This window comes from Manacus vitellinus, unplaced genomic scaffold, assembly GCF_001715985.3.
Source record: "Manacus vitellinus isolate BGI_N305 unplaced genomic scaffold, ASM171598v3 scaffold_3_pilon, whole genome shotgun sequence".
Classification (NCBI taxonomy): Eukaryota; Metazoa; Chordata; class Aves; order Passeriformes; family Pipridae; genus Manacus; species Manacus vitellinus.
In genome coordinates this window covers 4153974-4180328 of record NW_021940535.1, presented here as the reverse complement: position 1 = coordinate 4180328, position 26355 = coordinate 4153974, and the positions used below count along the sequence as shown (strand labels likewise).

Genomic DNA, 26355 nt, shown 5'->3' with positions numbered 1-26355 from the left:
GGGTCTATGATGTGCCAGTCACTGTAAGCACAAAAACTCTTAGGCCTGGGTTCTGTTCATATTACGTTTAAGAAAAAAGAGATAGGGACTGACGAATGACAAGAGTAAAAGATGTACTAAAGTACTTTGCTTGCCTGATGCCCTGCAGTGCCTTCATGCACTTGTTCAGAAGCTGAGTTTTCCTTAGATTCTGGAAGGTCCCTGTACAAGGGCAAGTGTGCTGCTACATGTGTATTAAGGAGAGCTTGGTATTTTGAGGATGGAAGAAGAAAGAAGGCTCAGCTCAGTTAAATATTCAGACAATGGAAAAAGGAAGCAGGGAAAATCTGACAACCCTGATAGTTGATAGTTTGGTTTGTGTTACTGTCATTAACTCCCACTATGGCCTGGTATCAGCTCTGGTGGTGGTGTGAGATAGCAGCTCTGGGCCTTGTTGAAGAAGTGACTGTCTGTTCATGTTCCAAGTTCTTATACTTCTCCCCACAGGAAAACTATGACTGTGCTTCAGAGAGGGCAGCATAAAACGTTTGCTGTAGAAATGTTTTTTATTTGCTAAAGAAACACAAAAACCTCAAGTATGGTCTACCTGCAGCTTTAAGGGGATTCCTTGATGAGAAGCTATTTTACCTTGCTCCTTCCAGGACACGGCTGGACAGGAGGAACTCTCTTTGCTCAGAGTTTGCTCAGTAGTTCTGCTGATCTGCACCTTCTGCCAGGCTGCAGGCAGTGCAAGTACTCAGCACATTCTTTGCTTACTGTAATGTAAATCTCCTTTCTTAATGTTCTTTTTAAACAAAGTTAGCACCTCTAGTAGTAGATTTTGGTAGTGGTGATAAGAGCACTGACTTTTATATCCCTTGCTTAAAGCCATTAAGGCAAGTCAAGACTTTGTAGAATCTGTTCTTAGCAGGATCAGCCGTCTTTTCCATCTAAGTAAATCATGGCACTGTAGTTCTAGCAGTCTCTGGACAGTAAGTTAGTATTTTTCTTGCCTTGTCATTATTTAAACTACTCCCCTTGCTTTGACAGGCTTTGTAGTAGAAGACTGGGTCTTAATTTTGCTGGCAGTTTCTTTGTAAAATGGCTCAATGCTGTAGCAGAAAATGGCTTTTTTGTGTCAGTGGTAACTGAAGGCTAATATTTCAGGCATGAAAGAGTAGAAGGGAGAGATGGCTTGACAGCAGGCTGAAAACCCTTCTGAAAAAAAGCCTCCTCTCAGGGAGACATCAGGCTCTGCAATTTCCAGGCAGTGTGGAGGGAAACATGTTACAGAATCCTAAACGACCTAAAGATGGTCAAAAATGGTGATCCTTGATACCAGCCTCTGGCTGAAATGCCACATAAGTGAAGAGCAGAACAAAGCGGTGCCTGAACCTTGTTTTGTGCTGGGTATAACCCAGCTGACACTGCTCCCTAGAAGATACAAAATCCCTAACCTGGGATGACTGGACACTAGAGTGACAGGAAGTTACACACGTCTTTAGCCTTAAAAGGCCCATTACAAGAACTTAAAGGCACCAACTGGGCAGTTTGCTGCTCTTCTCAGGGGATTCATCAACTGGGTGCTGCATAGAGTTCTATTTGCATTGAATAGCAGCGAACTCTTTAATGTGTGGAAGAGGACTGAGCAAAGTAAATGGAAAACTATACATAATGAACGCTGCTATGAAAGCTGTTACCTCAATAGTAAGAATTTCCATGTTTCTTTTTAGGCAGGTGTATACTAGCAATCTGCTGTTTGATCATGTTTGCCACCAAAACACTTAGCACAAAGAAGTGTGCACAGCTACCAGCTGTCAAGAATTTGCATGTTCTTAACGCGTACCATGAAGCATCTTTTGCCTGCTTCTGTTCTTGTTTGTGTCCCAATCATTTAGTAATTGCCGTAGCTCTGCCTTACAGCGACACCTGCCGCTGCGGTCAGGCTTGGCAGAAAGCTGGTTCTTGGCTCCGAGGTGTCAAAAGCTCCCCAGGTGATTGCTGGGAGCTTTGCTAGAATATATTCAAGTTCACTGTCTTCTTCCTGATTCTGGTGTTATCGCAACAGAAAAGGAACGTCCCTCAGGCCAGCAGTTGGAACACACATGGTGTACACGTGCCAGTGCCAAACCTAATGCCCATGAAGCTTTTTGCCCAAATTGTGTTGGTCAACTTCAAAACTGATACAGAACACACTGTAAATTACACATCAATCAGCGATAGAAAATTAAGGTGTATGTTTGGAAAAGTACTTGAATTGAAGTAATTATATGGCTAAAGCCTGAATTTTGCTGAAGTACTTGCTATCCATTAGTGGGGGGCTTGATTCCTGGCCTGTCTTTGATAACCTCTGTAATTCATATCTGAAACTGTTTGTGGCTTATACCAGAGGCAGATTTTATCAGATAGGGTGACTTCCTCCACTTTCCCTTATAAATCCCTGTTAGACCTCATTTCTTCCATATCCTAACAATAAATTGGAAGGTTAGGGCCAGCTGGAGGATGTTCAAGTTGATCCATCAGTGTGAATGAAAGGTGGATGGAAACCAGTGATCCCACATCTTAAACTGAAAAGCAAAAGTTAACATGAGGTTGGGTGCCTTGGAAAATTATGTCACTAAAGTACAGATGTGTTTGAATATAAACATAACTCTGATTCCCCATTTCTTTCTTCCTCCCTCCAAGCTGGTGTAGGGCTCATTTTCTTAGGGTTCAGGTAGTCAAATGGAAAGACTGAATCAAGAGAGATCCTGGAAGGGGACTGCTTGTGTTTTGTTCAGAAAGATATACATCTGTCAGTTGCAATCTTTTGTTCTTTTCTCAGGCAGATTTCCCAATAGTTTGGTCAAGGATTGAACAAGAGTAATTGGACTGGACATACTAACTTTAGGATATGGTCTCACAGGTATGCCACAAATCAAATGAGTTTGTGCAAAAAAATTAACAGAATTGCTGCTGGCTAGGAATTGAAAATTCACCAGGAGAGAAACTTTAGTGATATTCTCTTAGATGAGAGATTTTGTTAGTTTATAGTTCAGTGAAATATATTTTCCAGTGTCAAAATAGATAACTTATTTCAGTAATAGAAAAATAGCATTGTTTTTTCCAGCATGAAAGTAATCCTACCAGGGATACATATACTGTACCATGCTAATATAATTCTACTTTAATACGAAGTAGAAATTTAATATTATTCCTGAGATGTTACTATTGCATTATCAGAAATGAATTCCAGCAAGAGCAAAATGACTGATGTTCCAAACAATATTATTAAAGTTTGCAGCAGGTCTCTTATAGACTGCAATAATAATTTAAAGGTTACCTTTAATTATTTGTTGTGCGTTGGGTTTTGGGTTTATTTTTCTGTATGGTTAGTTTTAATTATTTCCTCTTACACAAGCCTTTTTTTCTTAGTATTCTTATTTTTTAAAAGAACAGTGGATTGATGGTTCTCTTATTTAGGTTTGTTTGTTTATTGTTCCAAATGCATATTGCATTGTTTTACTGTTGAATGGATGGTGTCATTCCTCTTTAGAAGAGGAAAGACTAGGAATGCCCTGGTGAATTCAGTTGTGTTAGGAAGTGAATGTTTCGTTAAACATTGCATGCTCTTTTTGCTGTGTGAGGAAATGCACCACTCATGCTTGAGAAGAAAAGAGATATAATTTGATTTCCTATCTGTCCCCATTCTTTACTATCAAAACAAGATGGATACCTCCCTGAGGGCAGATGGTTGTTTCCTTCCCCTGCAAAGGCTTTCTCAGCAGTTGTGGTGGCTGGGAGAGTGGCGTCAGTGGTGCCTCAGTGTGACTCTTTGCTGCTGGAAGAAGGCAGCATCTTTGCACCAGGTATAACGTAGTGTGCGATTCCCTTCTCTCCAATGGTATGAGAGCTGTTCAGACAGACAGAGCTATAGCAATGCTGTCTCTGCAGCTCCCTGGGCACATACACTCTCCCTAAGACCTGTTTGCCTCCATCCTGTGCCTGCCCAGAGAGTGATATGGGCTTTGAGAAACTGCTGGCATGGGAATGTTTTGGCTCCGTCGTCTCATCCTTGGTAGAGTGGCAGGACAATGCATGAAGCTATTGCATGTCAGGAAAAATAGCATGACTGCTCGCCTTTTATTCTTGCTTTTTTTTGTGAGAACCTGTCCTCTCTGTTTTCTGATTTATTTTTTTTACAAAACCCCAGGAAGTCCATGCTTGTCTGGTTACACTTTTCACTTTGCTCTCACAATTGCTAAATTTTAAGTAGAGTAAAATAATTGTGTGGGTCATAAAGCAGACCCTGAAATAGGAGGTAACAGCACTGTGGAGCACCAGTGGGGCAGAATGGAGACAATAGGTGAAGAGGGAGAGATGAAATGGTGGGGTGTGTGGGAGGAAGAAGGAGGCTGACAGAGGGTATTTTTGTTGCTGTGAGTTGATGAGATACTGTGTGCATTTGGAAGCCAGACTAGATGAAATGTCAAAGAGGGAGATAGTAGGGATCAAGATAGACGGTAAACAGAGAAAGAGAAAACATGTATGGCATTATGACTTGAGCTGTTACAGGTGCCTTGTGTTTGGATAGAGTGCTAAGTGTGGTTTGAATCTCGATACTTGAGGAGTAGAACTCTCTGCTCAGCACAGGTGGCTTCACTGAAATCACAGACCTCAGGGGATGAGGACCAGCTACATGCAGAAACCTCTCAAATTATGGCTGAAAAGCAGATACTATTTTATGCTCCTCCAGATAAGCCTTTTAAAATTGTGGAAGTTAGGAGTGGGATTAATCACATAAAGGAAAATTTAACCTACTTCTGTTAGTCACAGCTATTGATTATGGTTTGCTAAAAGAGCAACAACCTCAAATGTTTCTGAGACTGGAAAGCTAGCTGTTAAAGGAAATTTCTGAAACTTTTTTCTCTGGCAAGGGACTATTGATTGGCTGAACTGTGATTTGATTGTCAATTTGACCTGTGAACAAGCATCAGGATATCTAGTTCTCTCTTTTTTTTTTTTTTTTAATGTTAGTTTAATTAATAAAGATGGCAATTTGGTCATCTTTTAATCTTTCAAAGAGAAATCATCGCATCAGTAAGCAAAAACTCCCTCCAAACTGCAAAACCCATTAGAAGTTCCGGTGTCTGTACCAAGCAGACAGCAAGGCCTTATGCAGATCTCTTTCTTCACTGGCAAAACTGTGCTTGTTGCCTTTATGGTACAGAAGTACCTCTGTAGCATCTGGTGAACCAGAGATTCAGAGATGTCTTTCCAGGTCTGCATGACAGTGAGTGTCGTGTGTGAAATCAGAGCATTGCTGTTCCTTGCTAGGGAGAACAGTGCCCCAGTGTTGGATGTTTAAATCTGCATACAAACAGATACCTACCTTAGATGTTTAGTCATGTATTATCACACCAGGAGTAAGAGAAATCCTTTCATCAAACCTCTTAACAGAGAGAATCCTGCTTTAAACACATTTTGCTGAAGTGCTCTGGTAGAACTTGACCTCGAGTGTCTTAGCTAATGCAGGACCAAAACAGTTGTTTGGAAGTAAACCAGTAAAAACAGTGAGGAGATAAGTATTTTAGATGAAACTCCTTTCTTACACACACTAATATGTGCTTGTTGTGGAGTTGTATTTTTTAATTTTGTTTTGTTTTTTTGATGTGGAATGGTTGGTTGTTTGATTGTTTTTAGCTCTCTAATGTTTGACATTTAAGGCTCAGGCCTGGGAATTCCCCTGTATATTTATCAAGGGATGCTATCAGAGGCATGGTCAAAAATGGATGAGCAGGAGGTGAGAAAACTGGTTATCTGGGGAAGAGAGGAGTTCTCTTATTTTAGAACAGGGAGATCAGAGCGAGGTGAAAAGGCTGACTTCTGTATAATTCTTGTACTTCAAAGCCCAATAGATAATGATACTGTAGGCTCCAAGGGCTCATGAAAGATGAAATTCAGGTTAAACAAGTAAAAGGGTTTTTTTATCATTTTACTAGCTCTTTGCTACCAATACTGATTTAAACAAGGCCAAGTGCAGGAACTCACTACTTTAAATTAAAATGCTGTGTACTAATCTGAAGTATCCAGCACATCTGGCAGATAGGGTAGCATGGGATTGGTGCAGTGATTCAAATCACATTTCAACATCCTGTCTTCTAATATTTTTTGTTCCTGATAATGAACTATTTAGTATGGACAGAGCTTGTAAATTAAATAGAATATTGATATTCTTTTTGACCAACACTTGACTGATTTAAAAACGGATGTATTAGCTATACTTAGGACATTTTTTTTTTCTCCCACCCTTATAAACCATGTTTCTGTGGAAATTTTAGCAGGGTGATAATTTCCAATTTACTATCAACATTACAATGAAACACTTGTTATATTAAGATTTGCAGTTCTTTCATGGTTTTTTTTTTCATTGAACCATTTTGAGAATAAAGAGCAACAGATACAATATGTAATGTATCTGTGTCTTGGGAGTTTTCTTGTTTGTTTCACAGGCAATGTGTTCTTAAAGCACACCTTCAGAATAAGCTCAAGTGTGCTAAATCTAAGGCTTTATTTATTGAATGCACGTATTTCATCTACAAGGAAGAAATGGTCCCAAAGAAGAGGCCAATATTTTTAGTCAATAAGGATTAAATGGTTTGGCTTATGCTCAAAGGATGGCAAAATGTTTCCATATTAGCATTAATTTAAAAGGGGATGTAATACAGGTCGATAGGAGGTAATTTAAACAAAACAAAGAATTCGTACCTGGTTTCCATGAATTCACTTCTGAACTTCAGACTTCAATATCTTCTAAAGTCTAGTCTCTCTCCTTCGAAATGAAAAAAAAAAGACCAAAATTAGAGGGAAAAGTTCTTTAATTTTTCACTTTTAGGGCTATTTATCTTTGTAACACATGGAAATTGAAGGCCTGGAGCAGTAATTCTGCATCATTTTGATAAAAATCATGTGCAATGTACTGATCTTCTTTGTAACTGGAAATTAGACATGGACAAATTGGCTACTAAGAATAGTTTTTGAATAGTCCAGAAGCTTGCAGGTTTTTCTAAAACACTGAACAGTCCAAAATTAGGGGGCTGGAGTTTCCACTGAGCCTCTACTTTTCCGTTCACTCTAAACCTCTTTCCTTTTATGAAGCTTTAGGGATCTGCCATAGTGCTGTTTCAGAGGTAGAAGATAAGAGCTCTTTCTACTTAATGCAAAGATCTATAAATTAATTACCTGTTTGCAGCTTTGCTATGAGGAGAGTTGTCACATGAAAGTTTATTCCCCTTGAGAGCATACTCTTGGTTTTGTACAGTAAACTCTAGATTGCTTCCTACAAATATTTTTACTTGGAAACTTAATCCTAAAGCTCTTTTATAGCTGTAATAAGGAGAGGTTTTGAAATCAATGCACTTGTTTCTTCATCACTTTTATGAATTGGGAAACTACTGCTATGCCATCTTCATTCATAACTGGACTGCGTATAGATGTTGATTTTTTTTTTCATGGATGACACAGTATTGATTTTGCATTTGCATTATATAAGAGAATTGAGATGAGAAATCCCATTTTGCACTCAGAATTACAATTTCTAGTCTGGTTTGTAGATGCCTGTCCAAATATGCTTTATTTGTGTCTTGTAATGATTTGACATATCAAGATAACTAAGAACTTTCCAAAAATTATTGATGGTGCGATTGTTTCTTTTGAAAATGTTAATTCACACATTCTATATTATTTTAAGAATTGAAAATAGCATATTTGGGGTTTTTCTACTATTTTATCAAAGAAATGTGCTTGAGAAAATTATACCACAGATCTGATTTTTATATCAGTATGCCAGCTTATACTAAGTGACATTCTTTCTTGACTGTTGGAAAATTTAGCTAAAAGACAGTGCCTAACAAGAATATTTTTTCAATTTTAGATTTATTTTGTGTAGGAAGATGTTGGATCAAGATTAGTCTTGATGCAGATAGCTAAAACTCTTCTTCTCCTAAGAGGAGCCATACATTGTACTATAAATATTGAATTCAGGTTCTTCCTTGGAACTCTATTAAAGTGCCAGTACTAGAGTAATAGCAATGCAAATCCTCTCCTTCCTCGAAACCTTTCTGGTTTAGACTGGTGCAAACACCCGTGCATATGTACAAGTAGCTATTCCAAATATGAAAAAAGTAGGTCAGATCAAGTCTTGTAATTTTATATTTCCAGTTTCTTCAAGAATCTTCCACTGCAGCTTATCACTACCCAAATCTAGGAGTTAGGAGAATGGAAAAGATGTGGGGGTCAGTCAGATACAAAAGGGTGAAACTGTTGTAAATGAAATAATGATGGTTTGGGGGGATTTTTGACCATTTCTCCTGATGATGTTTTTAATAGTTTACTGTTATGATTGTTTGGTTGAAAATCTATTGAAGAATTTACCTATTAAGAGTGGGGAAAATTATTTATATGCAAGAGTATGCACCAGGTACATAGGATAGCTGTATATTAAAAGAAAATAGAAAAAAAATAGAAAATAAATGTTATGTGGAAATCTCTTCTGGGCTGCTAAGGTACCGTGAGAATTAATATATTTTGTGCAATTTAAAATAAGTATATGATTAATTTTTTGATGAGTTGCCGGCTACTGCAAATCCAATTTATGCAAACAAAATTTGAAATATAAATGCATTAGCTGAAAGTATTTAATCATAGACATGAATATGAACTTATCATGCTCATTGCTTTACACTTGCAGGTTGGCTTAAATTATTAATGCATATTGTTGAGTGGAAGCAAAAGAGACAGAAACACTGACTCTGGCTCTGGTGAGGACTGAAGTCTTGCTGGTGACCACTAGTAGTAGGAGATTATTTCTCCTTCTTTGCTGTTTTAGCACAGCTGACCACCCTTTCCAAATGTTGCCTCCCTGCTTACCCATGTCCTGCACATTCTGGGTTAGGGAGCAGTGATTTCATGCAGGCTGTCATTGCTGATGTAGTCCCAGATCAAAAAAAAAAAAAAGCTTTTTTTTTTCCCTCTTTACTGTCTGATCCTTTGTGCAAGTGTGGATGTTTTATGGCTAATAAAGGTGCTTGGTTTTTTTAGTCATCTTTTTTTCCCTATAGGAATAGAGTCAGCTTGTTATTGAAATTTGTCTGATAACAACGCTGACCAACAATTAAAAATTGCAGGCAGTTGGAGTATTCCATCATGTTTGTAGCAGTTTATTTTCCTTCTGTCAGAAATCAATGCTGCAGCAATGGAAAATAGGAAATGAAGAAATAAAAAGTTGCATTCAAAGACTGAAGCCAATGGAGCTTACACTGAATTATTAAACAATATAATTTTAAAACTTCAGAAGTAATATTAATGTTGAAGCCTCTGCATTTCATTTGATACTCAGGTAATGGATGCAGAGAAAGCACACTCTTTCAGTTACTTTACCTTCAATTGTATTTCCATATAGGTGTTTTCTGTAGGTGGACAGGTTACAGTAAAGTTTAGTTAGTGAGGCGCATTGTGCTTAGGAAGCAAGGAAAGAAGGTGGTATTTGAAAGGCAACCTGATGGGATGCATGATGAAGGATCACCAGCGTGGTGTCTGCAGGGGTTTGATGCTCGGGACTCGCTGGATCCTTCATCAACAGTCGGGGGTTACATAGGCAAGGTTTGGATGAGACAGTTTGGTTACCAATCACAGGTCCTCTGGAGAAGAACTGCAGTCCAGGACAAGCTCCTGGGCACGCGCCTGGTAGTCTGCAAACCAGGATCCCACCCAACCCTGGGGCCAATGCGTGGCACTGCGGAAAGGGCTTGTGAATCTGTGGGGAATTCCTGGTGTCAGATCAGACTTCAGTAGGATGCAAGTATATCACTGTAGAGAGCTTGTATTCCTTCTCACTCTGGAAATGACAGATTTAAGGCCCAGGTAGGATTTCCCGTTTATTTTTCAGTAGCTTGTTTGATTTGTGAGGATCTTTGATTTGAAAAATTATTCGTTAAATACATTCAAAACAAATAGTTTATCAGGGGGAAAAAATGTCATATTGTGCATTTTCTTCTTCTTCTTTCTTTTCTTTTTTTTTTTGTTTTTTTGGTGTGTGCCCTAATCGGTGTTTTTTTACTGTCACCTAGTGATAACAGATGTGTGCTCAGGTCAAAAAGAAAAGATGATTAAATGTTACATTATTGCCTCAGCTGTCATTTTTCAAACAAAAAGCAAAAAAAAAAGGAGAAAATGAAAAGAATAAACTTCTTCCTGATTCTTCCCCCTAGTGGCATCAAGCCACGTGGCCTTGTCATGAAAAGGTCACTTAGATTTTAGCTGAAATGATGACAGCACATGCTTTGTTTTACATTTGAGCTCTCTCCTCCTGGTTTTCTCTGTGACACAGCACGGGGCTGCTCCGCTTGTGGAGCCTGTTACAGCAATGGGTTTAAGGCAACATAGTGAGTACCAGAGCTCCTGGGTTTGACAGAATGGGAGAAGAATGACGGGAAAGAGAAGAGAAAATCATATCCTAAGTGAGACTTGTAGGAATATTAAATCTAACACCTGACAAAAGATTACTCCAAACCCAGCAGCCTTGAATATGAATCATTGTAATGAACTCTGCATGGAAGTGCTCCTGATGACAGTCCAGAAACTCAGTCTGGTGAAATCACAGTTGCTCTCCTGCCTCTGTCTCTGACAGCATATTACTCCTACTATACTTACTAATACTCAAAGTTTTTTGCTTGCAATCATGTTTTTTGGTACTTAAGAATGTGGTTTTTAAAGGGTTGATCTGTTCTGTTTATTATTTTTTCCCAAAGTGAGCACTGAGATACAAATGTTTTTAGGATTTTCTTTTAAAGTAAGATTTTTTTTTTTTGATGACTGTGTAACAGTTTTTGGCTAAAATTCAGTGGTGGGTTTTGTCTGTGGGAAAAATTGTTTAATCTTCCCTATGTTTCATTTCTGAGTGAAGCTTTTAGAGAGACATCGTTATCTATGTGGCTTTTGCTCAATATTGAATCAATGCACTGAAAAAAGAATAGTGTTTCTAATTCATTCTCACATTGGTTTCTTCCTTGTCTTCTCATATTTAATTGCTTAATGAATTCTGCCTCTGCTTGGCTGAGATCTCTATGACATTTACAGCTCAAGGCAGAGTGATTAAAGAAGCTTTATAGGAAATATATAATTACCTTCTTAGAAGTACAGTTGTTTTCCCTCTGAAATCCATAGTTCAGTCCATATGGAAGCAGACTGCCAGCTCCAGTGTTGGTGATGCATGTACTGCAAGATTACTGGGTGTCTCTGTTCTTTGTGTGATACAGATGGTTTAGTAGTCAGGTATGAGACATCTGTAGCTGCTGTATCTTTCTTGGGTACACAGAAAATTTAAGAATAGCAGCCATTGTTTTCTTTGCAGGATCTGTAAAACTAAAACTTGTTCTAGGCTGGAAGTATGCATGAAAAATTGTGAATTTCCAATGGTAGAAAAAAAGAGTGGAAAAAGAGGAATCTCGGGTGAAATTCCCAAGAATGGGCTCTATCCTAGGAAGTGCTGAGTAGTGTTACAGAAGGCTGACTCCTCTTGCTACTGCTGATTATAGCAGCATGAATATGCACCTGTAGCAGCAGCTTAGAAAGCACCTGTATATCTCTTTAATTTCATCTGAAACTACAGAATATCCTGAGAGTGGGTGACATTCTTCATTGTGCTTATTTAAAGCCCTGTGCACTGCTACAAATTTAAAATCCCAGTGACATGAGCTGCACCTTTTCAGTTTTAGACAAATTAAGGTGTGATAGTGCATCCCACTCCCCCAGTCCTCAGGCCTACTCTGTGATCTCAGAAATTCTTGACAAGATTTAACCAAACCAGCTGAGCCACAAAGCATCCCTTGACCAACTGGGCCATGAGGTATTGCCTGATTGTACCAGGAACTCTTGCATGGTAAAGGTGGGAACAACCAGAAGCATCAGCTGCCCAACTGTTGTGGGTTAAAAAGGGTTTTCCCCTGGAGTTGGAAGGTGGTTAATCCCAGGGGGTGGTGTTCTTGGTGTAGAGCCAATCAGAAACTACAATTAGCCCCTGTGAAATTAACATATTACAACAGACTGGAACAGGAGACAGATTACGTAGTTGGAAGAGAGGCAGCCGTGGCTTGAGACACCACGTGTTAGAGCTGAGGGGCCAGGGAGCCCCGCTGGGGGCCAAGGCCCTCAGCCCTGGCTGGGGCTGTGGAAACCCGGCTCAGCGTTAAAACTGGACCGGGTGCCGTGGCCAAAAGGCTGGGGGGAGTTTTCTCCACTGTGAGTGGGCAGAAGAATGGCAGCAGAGACAGCACTGAATAGAGAGCTGAAAGCCAAGAAGATAACCGGGAAGCAGCAAATATGGCACATGGCCAGGCTGAGACGCAGAGGTATCCAACAGAGAGAGAACCAAGCTCAGTAGAGACTATTTGGGGTGAGACTGAATTACTTCTCCAAAACCCTTGAGAGTCCTTTTGGAAGGAGGGGGTGGGCTTCTATTTGAAGGGAGTTCCAAAATGCAGCAGCAGCTAGAGAGAGAGAGGAGCCGAAAGCTCAGAGACGTCCTGGAGCTGGATCAGGACGGTCAGAAGGAATGCAGGGGAAGTGGCCTTCCTTCCCCCCCCGCCACACTGGGGGAAAGGAGCAAAGGAGCACCATTAGAATGCTTGGGGCAGAAAAACTGAACTGAGAGCCCTAAACGTTCTGACTCAGGGGGAATTTGACCCCCTGAGGAAGGGACTTTCATGGGATGCCTTGCACACCATGATATGACCATGGTAAGGTGAGTTTTGTCCCTGCTTTGCAACCCACGAGAGAGAGACCTTTGGTTGGAGCCAAAGGGCAGAAAGGGGTGAGAGAAAAACCCCTTCATTGTAATGAAGAAGGAGAGAGAGATTTTCCAACTACGACAGAGTGAATCGGCTGCTTGGAAGAGAAGAGATTGTGCTGCCCTGAAAGTGATTTTCTTCTTTCCTTCTGAACTTTTATTTGGAGGGAAAGGAGGGATTTGATCTATGTAAATATATTGCTTTACCATAAGAGAGATAGTTAGAATTGTTGTATATAAATGTATTATAGTATTTATTGTGTTAGTAATAAATTTTGATATAATTTCCCCATGCTAATTGATGTGTTATGTCTGAAAACCCCGCTCACATTGAGGCAAAGTGTGGGGAGCTCAGAAATTGGATTTTTAGGGAGTCAAATCATCACACTAACCAAGGTGGGAAACAAAGGATAAGCAATTACATTTTGTAGCTTTGCTAAACCATATACCTGAATCATAACGCAAGTGTAATGATACCATTATTACTGCACTTTGGGAAACAAGCCCTGTAGTCACCTACTTGGGTTGTTGCCAGAATGGAAACCTACTGATGACCAAAGTCAATCATCTTATGACCCTATAAGCACTGGTCCTAAGTGAAGCCCTTTGAGTGGTCCTGGACCACAGTGGGCTGTGCCAGCACCTCACTCTGAGTGGGACACCTCAGAGATGACAAGTCTCAAATTTGCGATATTTGAAGGATTGTCGCTGACAATGAAGCCTAGGCTGATACCCCCACCCTGCCCCATCTCCACACTTCTCAAGGTGCAGCTCTTGCCTGTTGGGAAGCACAAAGGGGTTTGATGTGAGCATTTCACTGAACTCAAGGGGAATTTTTGATAGGTACCTTTACACAAATAGAAATGGGTGTACACATCAGTTTACCTGTGTGCATATTAATTGATTATGGTATGAATTTACAATCTCAAATCTATAGTTAAGTCTTTCTTATAATTGTAGTGAACCCCATTGAATTGCTTTGTAAATGTTAAAATAGTTATTAAGTGCTCTTAAACCCTTTTCCACCCTTATCTTTGCATCTGTATCCTTTGCACCCTTACCCCCTTTCACACTCCCAGATTCTGTGTAAATGATTTTAAATTGCTTCTTATTTGACCTTCCCTCCTTGGATGCTTTAATCTGTGTAGTAAGTAATAGAGTGAACCTTGTCATTGAACTCTCTAAAGTCGTATTTTCACAAATTCACATTAAACCCTGCCTTCACCAATACCTTTGACCGTGTTTCTTTAGCAGCCAAACCTCTCTTTTGCAACATAAGAATAGACCTAACTAAATAGTTAAAAAGCTTCTTTGCAAGACCAATGTCCAACCGCAAAGCAGAAAACTATTATAGAGTAGTGGGTGATTTGCTATTTTCTGGTCAGAGCTGCAGCTGACCAGAAGAGGGACGTCTACAGTGCACTGTACTTGATATATAATAGCAGTTGCATACAGTCCTCATAACACAGGTGGAAACACATAGATGGGAGGGAGTAGTTTGAGATACAGTTAGATCACCTAGCTAGCAATCTGCAGCTGTGTAAAGCCATGGGTTTGCTAAATTTATTTTTGCAGTTTCTACAGGACAAAGGAGAAAACAAGAAAGCACATAGATACAGATTATGCATTTTGTTGTCGATAACCACTATTTTTTTTAAGTAATACTGGGACAAAAATGTGTTGGCCCAATGTATCAAGCAGACCAAGCAGTTTTCTGCATACCTCCCATATATATCATGTATGTATTACTACCAGCACTCCAAGTCATTAATTAAGCAGAATTCTCTTATGTGTAGATTATGCTGGCAGGTTAATTATGGTTACCAGGCTACTGAATCAATAAAAGAATAAAGGAAACAGATTGCATACCTAGAAGAAGTTGTGTAAAATTAGAAAAGGAACAGAGGGGATATAGTAAGGCAGTTTAAGGAGAGATGTCATAAATTTGAATTTAGGCAAAAAAACATGGGTTGATTTCAAAATCCATTTAAAAAAAAAGGAAAAAATATTTTCAATGCTAATTGCAAGAAATAATAGAATAGGAATAATAATAGGACTAATAAGATTATGCTTTTCTTCCTCAGGTATTGCTGTAGTGTATAAATGTATTCCCTTTTTATGCCCTCATCTCACTTAGTCTGCTAGAGATGCATCTGTTCTGTGGAGTCTTTCCCTCTACCTGAATTTGCAGGGCTATTGAGTATGGTAATACACTTGCTTCTTTTCTGGAAAAAGCATCAGGACTAGTTAGCTTAGAACCAAGACCTTCTTTATTTGTGTTTGATATGTTATTCATATCCTGTCTCACAGGGACAGGAAGTATTTGCCAAAGGGGTAAATATCAATATAATTGTTTCCCTTATTTTTGTTGTGTTATGATAATTTTTGTAGCAACTAATAATTAGCCCTAAAATTCGTGCTTCAATTTCAGTCACTAAAGGGAATTAGTTCACTGGTTCATAGCAGAAGAGGCACCATTTAAAATTAAGGCCATTGCTCAGAAAGAGTTTGGTTTCTTCGTCCATGTTGCCTGTGAGAAACTCTTAGATATCACAGGCTGATAATATGCCCTTGATGTAACTTTTCCTTGGCATAGGTGGAGATGAGGGCTATTTACTCTTGCTGTAATTTCAGACACTACTGGACTTAACATATGCTGCTCCCGTTAACTTGGGAAGTAGTTACTGTCAGTGGCATTGAGGTCCCCCTTCTGTACAATGAAACAGCTGATTTTTCAGTTATGTCTCCATGCCCTAGTTCACTGAATGACGCAGGAATTACATTAGAGAGGAATTTGACAGATAGAAAAGGGGGTACTTTGGCAGATGGAGCTATTTCTGAGGAGTAGAGCTTAACACAGAATATTCAGATTGGAAAGGTGATACTTTGTGGTAATGCCAAGGAGTGCAGATTCACACACTGAGCCAGGGCTGCAGTGCGCTTGCACCCTTGTCCTCTTAGCATTGTTTCTTCTAATAACAAAAGGATGAAGCAGTACCTTGGGGCTCTCCAGCTGAACTGTGTGGCTAAGAGCACGGGCCTCCTCTGCTTCTAGTTGTGCTGGTTAAAAAAGCTATCGCTCCAAGTTGCATATCACAGCATCTTTTCTGGAGGTGTTGGTCCTCCTCACCCCTCAGAGCTCAGTGAGCTACTTGAACGACCATTCCCTAGTCTGTCTCAGCTCACACAGGCAGGGTTAACTAAAAGCCTTCAGATAATGTCTTTGGTGACTTAGTTCTTTCTGACATTACATAAGCTAGAGAGTACTTCAATGTGCAGCCCACCTGGCAAATCTGAGGGGTCTCCAATAATGGGATGGCAACCTTTGAACCAGAAGAGAAGGTAAGTGCAAGACCGTCTGTGTTCTGACTGACCACTTAAGTTATTCTTCACTCTACAAGCCCCACCATCCACTTTGGTCACCCTGGAAGATAACTTGGTTTTGACCCATGTGTGACCATTAGCACTTCATCCCTCTGTGTCACTTTCTAAATTTTCTTTTTCTTTTTTTTTTTCCATCTATTTAATTGTAGACATCTTGGAAGAAGGTGTCTCTGTTTTCAGGATGCCAAGCCAAGCAAAACAAAGCCCAGATCCTGTTCAGGTCCTTCAGCTTCTGCTGAAATAATTAATGAGGTTTCATATGAGCTGTTGCAAAGTGCCTAGAGACTGCTAGATTTGCCTACACAGTTGCCGTGGTGCACCTTGACCACACAGTTGTTTGTTAAGCAATTTTGCCTCTAATATAAAAGGCATTGTGTAAAATCAGTTCCTGTTATTTTTTCATAGAGAATCTCCAGCCAAACTTTAAGCTTAGAATTGCTATCTCCTTAAACGCTTTCAGATAATAATGATACAAGTTCTTCCAGTTAGTATATATCATTACTTTTTATAAAGCAAAGCTTTGTTCCTAGCTGTAGAAATATTGTGATTTACTGGCCTCTGGCCAATCTGTTAATTACCTGCTAGTTCCTGCCCCTGCACCTGGGACTTTGGTTCATTCCAGTGTAAGTTATTAGCTTGCTCATAAATAGTTTCTCTAAATAACTTGACAATGCTGCAGAAGTTTAATTTTTGTATTTTTTTCTTATAAATAAGAATAAATGTGGGGGAGGCAGCTTTAAAGAGCAGTTATATAAGGCAACTCTTGATTTGAGATATCAAATAGTAGCCGCATATCCATGTGTACTACGTACAAGTGTCACAGACCTGTTACTAGGTACCTTCATGTTTTTGGGAGAATTTCAGTTGTTTTACATGTACCAGACTGATTGAAGACTGGTTTGTTTTATAATGCTTAGTTTGGTTTGGGTTTTTTGGTCATGTTGTTTCAAAATAGTAAGATCAGATGAAGAGATCTTAGGCCAGGCTTCACTTGCGGTAAGTCCATTGAGAGAATTTGCAATAGTTAAAGACAGTCTGGCTGTCTTAAAGTAATTGAGACAGATAATAGACTCTTTAATCTCTTTTTCTGTATCTCGTCCTGTCTTTTTTCTTTTTTTTTTTTTTTTTTGTTTCCAGAAGTTGTAAGCCACTTATTTTTTTTAAATGTGGGATAATAAATATAAAACTCACTGTTCTCAGAAGGAAAAGGCTGGGACTGTCCTTGGCCTGGGAAGCATCCTTTAGGAAGCTTATGTACCTGAAGTTAGAAAATAATTTTTCGGCAGCCCTCTTACAGTTTTGGATATAAAAAGTGTCTCAACTGATTAATTGCTTTTGTAGCTCACGGGGAGAGAAAAGATTCTGTAATTACCTAGATCCTAGGCCTTGCTTAGATGCCTTCTATCTGCTAAATAAGCCGATAGACAGGATAACTAATTCAAGGACAGGTATTACAGACTCTTCTTGCAATGGGCCATTAATATATTCTGTGTGAGCTGAACTCCCTGAGAGAACTTAACAAATATGCCCAGGATAAAGAAAGTACATCAACCCATTTTTAGCTGTAACCTCAAGTGAGAGAAGTTAAAATCATCCCATCAAACACAGCAGGCAAAAATGGTGTTCTTGTGTTGTTTGTATTCATAAGAATGGATAAGGAACCTACCTGAAGCAGTGAATCACCATGGCAAATGGCTGGCCAGCTACCATAATTTGGAAATGATCTCACCTAATGAAATTTGTCAGGATCAAATCTGCTTGACCTTGTCTCATTAATACGGGTTTGGATGGAGGCTGGAAGGAGTAGAAGTAGGATAAGGAAACGGAGAGGAGCATGGTCTGTACAAGAAGGCTGAGAGTAGTAGGGCTTGCCATAGTGGGTACCATAATACTATGGGCAAGAGAGAGCAAGGATCCCTAGAGCAGAGCAGTGCTAGAAACAATACAGAGGAGTACAGTGCTCATTCTCCTGCCCTGCACATTGTTTCAGTCTGCAGGAAAAAGCTCAAGTACCTAAAGTTCCCTGTGATGAACTGGTAGATTTTGTGTTGCCCTATTTCCTTCCTTTTTTTTTTCCCCCCAAAATGCCTCAGCCAAGGTCACATGGTACTGCGTGGTGGATATACCCATACAGAACATTCCCCATGGTGGGAGTTCCGCAGTAACATAAGAAAGAGTGACTTGAGAGCAGATACAGAGGTGAACTTGGTTGTCCCAGTTTGTATAGGCTGTCTAAGTTGATGGCTAAGTTGATGGCTAAGCTAGGGGGAGGGCTGGATTGCCCACCTAATGCACACCAAAAGGAAAGATAATGGGTTTGTATCACTTCTGATAGATGGTTCTGACTGAGAAATAAACACCAAAGGAAAGTGGCTTTAGCTGAAAATTGGATTCTCAGCAGCAAGAAGTGCCTGATGTGATTGTTTGTACCTTTTCCCACAAAACTTTGGCAGGCTGTTTTCTTTGTCTCTCCTCTTTTTCCCTTTTCTCTCCTCCAGCCCCTGGCCCTGGCCCTGTGACTTTCAGCCCTCTCAGAACTAGCAGTCAGTCTGTCTTTGCCTGGAAGGAACGCTCTGCACTACTGTGGAAGCGACAGCTCCTTTTATCTTGTGTGCTGCAGTTATCTGACTTGTGCATCTCAGAGCAAAACTGATAAAGACTGCTAAGACAAGATGGTCATTTTCAATCCTTAATAGCTTATCAGGTTTTTAAAATCTCACGAAAGAACTGTGTGTTAGTTAAATGATGATTAATGGGGATGCTTATGAATAAAATATACCAATTTATGTTTGATTTTGTAATAATAGCGTTAGACTTGTCTCTTTTCTCTGTCTTAAGTCTATAAACAAAGGGATCACAAGAGAACAGCATGTCTGCGCTTGTTTAAATCAGCTGGAACTAGTGGCACATGCTCTTTGAGGTCCCCAAGTTAGGTGGAAGCACTGAAAATTATTGTGATTTTGTATCAGGATAGTTCAAGATAGTAAAGCCAAGACCTAACCCACCTGCTTTATATCAGATGATTCAAACAGTCTGTGGAACAATGTAGAAACTGTAACAGAGTTACCATTTTTGTGTCATAGGAGGGGAAAAAAAGAGAAAATGGGTATTGTCGTGATGAACTCTTGGTTATGTGGGGGTTTTTTTCCCAGTTGTTATGCAGGTTGTTTTAGAACCACCATTGTGAACCTTCTGCCTGGATGAGGAGGTAGTTAGGTTTCCAGTGCAAGTTCCCACTTCGTGACAAATACATGCCCATAGGTGGAGGATGGGCCCTTTCAGGTTTTGAATACTAGCCCCTCATGTAGTCTAAGCTGTCTGGGCAGTAGGTTAGGATAGAAATAAGCTATTTGCAAGTACAGTGGCCCAAGCAGATGAACATTGGCACCAGTCTGATAAAAATAGGGGAAGCAGTCATGTATAGGAAGCTAAAAGCCGTATGAGATCTCAAGTTTATTCCCCATGCCACCATGAACATTTGAGTTTATACAGCATTGTCAATAATGAAGTAACTGGTTGTGGTTTTTTTTTCTTTATAATGCAAATGCATTGATGTTCTCTTTCTTCTCTTGCAGCTGCCCTGAGAGCTTGTGCTGATGGAGGTGCCAATCGTCTCTACCACATCACGGAAGGGAGCCAGGAACGGTATGTTAGCAATACACTAGAAGTCATTGAAGTCATCTTCTCAATGAGAGTAAAATACAGAGGAACAGAATCTGTTCAGTTACTGAAGTACCTGCCTGCTCTGTGCATGGTACTTTAATGAACTGTGGCAGATAGTATAATATTTTCTCCACATTATCTTTAATTTTTATTCCCAACTACAATTTTTAAAAACACAGGTAGCCTGAAATACCATTTTCCCTGAAGCCCACTAATCTTTTTTTCCTCTTAAAAGATCTGGTCTCAGTCTGTCCTATTTTATGCATCCATCAGGTTATACCTCTGAAAAAAATTGCTGTGCCCCTAGCAAGGGTTGCCTAGAGGAACATCTTATGCCTGTCATGACGAGCTGAAACAAAGTGTGTCCTCTTCATTTTTCCTGTGAGGCCTTAGAGGAAATCTGCTTACTTTGTGAAGTGAGATGGATAATAAAATAGGAAGTCTTCTTTTTGAATTATTTCTCAGTTAGCATCAGGGCGTGATAAGTGACCAAAGGAAAGTGCAGAGGTTATCTATAAATGTATATGCTAGGTGAGGAAATATGACTGAAAGAATATGTTCTGGTTTTCTGCAATGGCATTTAAAATTGTAAAATATCCCAGTTTGTGCCCCAGAGTTGTTGAGCTGGGATTGTGATGCAAAATACTGCATTCAAGTGCTTTCTTATTTTTGTAGTGGAACCATGTAATGCTGTGTAAACTTAACAAGGATTCTTTTCGCTTGTCTTTAAGATTTTCAGTTGTTTTGAGCAAGAATTCATAAATAAGTAGTTTCATAAAAGCAAATAAATTGATAGAACTGACTCTTGGGGCAACGGAATGAGACAGGCATTTGGTAGAACTTACAAATTTATGAACAATTTTGTTCATATAGCAAAATCTGACATGGGGTTTGCTTTTCATGTCGTGGCAAGTGTATGAGACACCAGGGGAAGCTTGGTTTCCTCCTCTCCTTCAGAGTAAAGCCCAGAGTTGGAGAGGAAGACTCCAGTCTGAAAGTAAAAATTATCTAAAAATTTCTTTCTTTGTCACCTGTGAAAGGTCTGGCTGAAGTTCTACAGCTGCTAAAAGAGAGACTGGAGTCTGGCAAGCACTACTGTCATAGAATATTCCTTCTGTAACCTTTGTTTCTCCTTTTCTAGTAGTCGCTCATAGAGCCATGCACAACTCAACAGGTGACTGTTTGAATTCAAGACTGACTTGCAGCAAACATCTCTCTTTGATAATGGTGATGTTCTCCAAAGAACAATATTTTAGAACTTTCACTTTACCTTCTCCTGTAACCCATTCATCTCTTCTGCACACCTTTATGTTTGTATTAAATAAATATAATTCAGGGGGAAATGGATGATTATACCTTGACTGAATAGTTCTTTCAGTCTTACATACTTGACTCTTGGAGTATTCTTTTCCTCTTTGTTCTCATCTTAATTGCTTTGGGTAGGTATATTTTACCTTCAAACTGCTTCTTTTTGAAACAAAAAAAAAAATCTACCTAATTTGGACATTTTTCTTTAAGGAAATCATTCTGCTAGAAAGAATATCCATTTACTTCTTGGAAGTATTTTTCTTTAAACTCCCTGCCCAGTGTCATTAAGGAGCTGTCTGCTCAGACTCTACTGACATGCTAATCATTTTTTAATGCTGTCTTAACCTTCTGTTTAAAACTTTACTTTATTCGAAGCCCTGGTCCATTTCCAAATCCTTGCAAAATACAGTTTGGTCTTTCTATTGGTCATCTTTTCTTATTGCTCTTATTGGACTCTCTTCAGTTAGTTCTAAAAGTGCTGTGGCTGAAGCCAGGCAAGATGCTCTATGGGAGGATTACTCCATGTGAATAATTCTTTAACTTGCTTCTCATTAGGTTGGTCTATGCTGTTGAATGAAAACCAGGAAAGGGTGATTCAAGACCACCCTCCCTGCCTCCATCTGTTTCCTGTTTTTTCCACTGATGTTTTGACTTGCTTCTGTGCTCAAGTGGTTCACCTATTCCCATCAAGCAAAGGAAGTTCTCACCTTCCTCTCTATAGCACTGCACAGGCTGGCTTAACAATGAGACTTTGGGTAATGAGATTAATATACATAAGATGTTTTGTGTCTTCATCTGTGTTTGTGGTGTCATTTTTATGACATTTGGTTGGTTTTCCCATAGATTTCTGTAAAAACTAACTCAACAAATCTGAATTGCAATTATTTTTGTTTAAAAACAAACCAATCCAAGAAAATCGTCGTTTTTATAAGTACCAACAAGGAGAAACCATGTTAAAACAAATGCCTTGTAGAGCAGGAGGGATAGGAAGAGTAACCAAAAGGACAGGATAACTTTCCCTTAGAGAGGCTCATCCTTGGGAGCTGTGAGTGTTGGGGTCAGGAGAAAGGCAAGACTGAAAAAGGAGAGAATCCTGTTGCTTTTCTCTCTCTGACTCTACAGCCCAGGAAGGTTTTTTTCCTTAAACTACAGGGGGTTTTTTGTTAACACCAGTTCCAACTTAGAAATAAGGATTATTGCAAAATTGTTCTTAGTTGCTGAACATTTGCAGCTAATCAGAGTTAAAGGTGAGTTACTAATATTTATGGTTTTTTTACTCTGCCTTATTCTGTCTGCCTTGCCTATCCTATTGTTTATTTTCTTGAAGCACTATGAAACACTGGTATCTGCTTCAGAGTTAGGCTTATCTATACCATGCTGCAGCAACTTCTTTCTCAACACTTTCTGGTTAAATCTTAAGGCATCGATGTACCTGAGCGCACTGGCTTTGGGTACATGAAGATGAAAATGCGTTGAAAACTATCATTGTATTGGCACCTTTAAAAGCAATCATTAATACTTGTGTCTTGGATGCTGTTTTCCAGAGAGATGTCACATCCATCCTCTACTCAGATTTTGCAGTGTTAAGGTCGTCAGGTTGAAGAGGGGGGCAGTGAGCTCTGTAAGAGGAAGGATAATACTGTCATGACAAATACTGTCTTTCTGGGGTTCTGTTTAGTATTTCAGTATTTCAGACTTACTGTATGACACAAGTTGATTTGCCTACAGTCACTGAGAACATCACTTTCACTACCCTTCCTGTTTTTTTTCTGTGAACTCCATAAAACATAAGAGCAGCAGTGAAAATGTAAAATGGTAGCATTTTCTACATATTAAACATACATGAGGTGAACTCAGGTGTTGCATGAAAATACAGCTGCTACTATATAATTCTTCTCTGAGCTGGATGTGAATGGAGGCAGCTTTGACTCTACACGTCTGTTTGAACATTAGGAACAAATTTTGTAAACATTTCCAGTTGATGTAAACATTTCCAGCTTCTAAATTTCAAGTACAGACCTCAAAAAAATCTTTTTACAAGCAATTTATATCTTAGACATCCCTGACCAGATGCAATTTCACTTGGGCTTGAGATACTTCATCCATCCCCAAGCACAGCTCCGTTCACTCCAGCTGCCCTCTCACATAAAGGGCAACTCTTCTTTCTTACCTTCCCATCCTGTCCTTCCTGAAGAGTCTGCATCTCTTCATTGCAACTCCTAGTCCATTTGTTTCCACAATCCCAACAAGCTGGTAGTTCTGCAACTGCACAAAGATCTAACTCATCATGTTTCCCCCCCATGCTACATGCATTTCCCATGGCTTTATTTTACCTGAAAGTTTGAAAATTAAGCAATAAGTTTAACCTCTGAATAGGAAGATTAAGCTAGTGTAACTTTGTAACTTCCACGAGGAAAAAGTAGTCATACAGTAGCTTACGTGAAAGGTGGAAAAATAACTCAGAGTGGAGTTTGTCTGTATACTTGGATGGCTTCATGAGTGCATTTTAGCAATTAGTCCGGGTTAGTTGTGCATTGGCTACTTCATTTGGCTATTTATATTTTGCACTGGATTTGCCTTATCTGAGAACAAGTGTCTCCATTGTCAAGATAATAATAAAAAAAAAAAAGCCACACCAAAAATAAAACCAAAAAAATCCAGCCTGGCATCAGCTAGCAACACCCATCTGTAAAATGAGATCTTCTGTCTTGTTTCCTGAATAACCTTCTACTTATGGAAAAATGGGTCCCTAAGAGGATTATTAGAGTGAGAAATTCATATATACTTCACTGTGTTCCATATTGGATTAGAAATAGGGTACTTATGAAGGTAATTAGCCATTGATGTAGCTTAATGTAGAGTTGAGAGGAATTCTTTGCTTGAACTCTTCAGATTAAACTGGGTATTGTTTTTAAGCTATCTTATATTCAGGCAAAATTTAGGGCACTGATGCAGAAAACATTGAATGAGATTTTCTGAATATAGAGTTGTATTAGAAGAGTACAATGGTCTTTTCTTGTCTTTAAAATCTATTCATTGTATGTGAGGATGTGAGATGATAGTTATACATGTGAAGTTTGTGCTTTATTCGTGTTGATATAAGGATATGTTTCAGTAATGTTTGAAAAAATATTTAGCTTCTGAAATTGTGAGGTCAAAGCTAGCACCCTTGCTGCTTAGTGATAAAGGATTCTTTGAATTGAGGGATTACAGTCCAAAAGCCAAGAAAGTTGAAAGCTCAAGCAGTGCTTTATTTGTCAAATGGTTTAAGATCTTTTATATCAGACATCTTTGCCTGACCTGCAAACTATAGCAGCATTTAAGGATCAAAATTAGGATCTTGAGTTTATCCTAATAAATTATGCAGGAGTATTCAGAAAAAACATCCCTATCCACAGCTTCCTGCTTTAGGTAATACCTGACTTGGGACTCATGTTTAGATCTTTAGAAAACAGCCAGGCCCTTATTTTGTTTTCAGTTTGCTCAAAGTCATCCAGTGAGTTATGAAATCATCTCAGATTCTCAGTTAGTCATCTTTAAGATGCAGGCAAATATTTATTAGGAAGGGCTAAAATGCTGTCATCATTCACGCGATCTAATCAGAATTTCTGATATTTCTTTGTTAAAAGATGAGCCTATCAAAGAGCCAGGTATCATTCCTCATGAGATCAGTATTTAATAAGGAATAGTAGGTGGAAGCAGACTTTATCTCATGAGCACTCCAGGGATCTGCACACTTTGGCATAAATCCACTGATATTTTTTCTCTTTTCTTGAGGTATTCTTTGAATGCCTCAAGACATTCAAAGATGGCGTTAGAACCCTGTTGTTTCAGCCACATCAACAAACATTAAATGCGAGACACTGCTTTTCTGGAATTATTCTAGTCTTGTTAAGAACTAGAGGGGAAGGACCAGGACAAAAGTCTGGGGAGAAGGAGTGATGAGCAAATACAAAACAGATGGACAGTTCAACTTTACAAACCGAGTGTCTTGGCTGCCAGTGAGGTACTTTGGCCATAAATCTGCACTATCCTAGTAAGAGCACAGTAAGCCAAGTTTAAATTGCCAACCAGGAAAACAAAGGGTCATGATTTGTCCAGAAAAAAGTTCTAGAAAAAAACAGGGAATAAAGGGGCTGAGGAAAGGAAAATATAGGGACACTTTCAATTAATCCCAAGTCTTTCAATCAGAGAGTTTGTACTACTTCAGCTTCTTCTTCAAATAGCTGTATCTGTGCCCCTAGTGTACTGTAAGCAGAGGAATGTCATTGCCATCTGGGTGATTTCTGACTTTATGACATGGTAAAAATCATTTATGGCTGCCCCAATGCTAGAAGTTAGGACTTTGCAGTGATAAAATATCCCTGCATTGAGTCACATCTGGAGCAAGCAGCTTGGAAAGGACTCCTGAGCTGGCCAAAGAGCACTCAGCACTTTACAGTGGTTTGATTTGCTGTGCCTAAGGAGTACTTCTCCAGATCCAGGAAAAACTGGCTCTGTGTGTAGTGTTAGGGTGAAATGTATGCCTTTGTTTCTTTTGCATCCCTGAATATCAATAGAAGTTTGGGATTAAGCAGTCAATGCTTGCTTTTATGGAGCAATGTTTTTTACAGGTGTTTGGGGCAGGCTGGGCAGTGGGAGTTTTCCTGTGCTTGAAACAAAACAAAACTAGAAAGTTTTTACAAGCCTCAAACCAGGATGCAATAGTACTTGTCTTTTAAAATTTAAAATACAACATTTTTATTGAACATGGCAAGAATGATCTTAGGTTTGAAAGAAGCTCTGTTAAGACTGAGAAGAATGCCAAGAGCAGTGTTCAATCAGGGAGCACAGAAATCCATGTGCTATCAATGCCTTTAAATGAATGTATGTTAATAAATGACATTGAAGTTGACTAATCTGCACTGATGCACTTCAGAGATTTAGGGAGGGATTACTAGTGCTATAGCATCCATTCACTTTTTCATTTTTTGGTTGTCTTTTTTTCGTAGCCTAGAAAATTCCAGGGAAGAGCAGTTATAGTCCCTTCCAGGTGACTTCAAATCACAGAATATTACATAATTAATGGGATTGAACACAAAAAATACCCACAGATAAATTATTCAGATTAGTTTTTGCTGTCTCTAAAATGCTCTTTCAGTAAACTTATTAGTGATTGTTGGAGCATAAACATATTCTGGGTGTTTATTGCTTGGTTT

At 39.2% G+C, this 26355-nt stretch overlaps 1 protein-coding gene across 1 annotated transcript in view; it reads left to right on the top strand.

Annotated features, from left to right (window-relative positions):
• The window catches only part of TPK1 (thiamin pyrophosphokinase 1), a 239763-nt gene that overhangs the window by 35393 nt on the left and 178015 nt on the right, over positions 1 to 26355 (top strand). The window contains exon 2 of the mRNA XM_018075854.3: positions 19762 to 19831. Within this exon, the coding sequence (XP_017931343.1) occupies positions 19762 to 19831 (70 nt within the window). The remainder of the gene's footprint in view (positions 1 to 19761; positions 19832 to 26355) is intronic.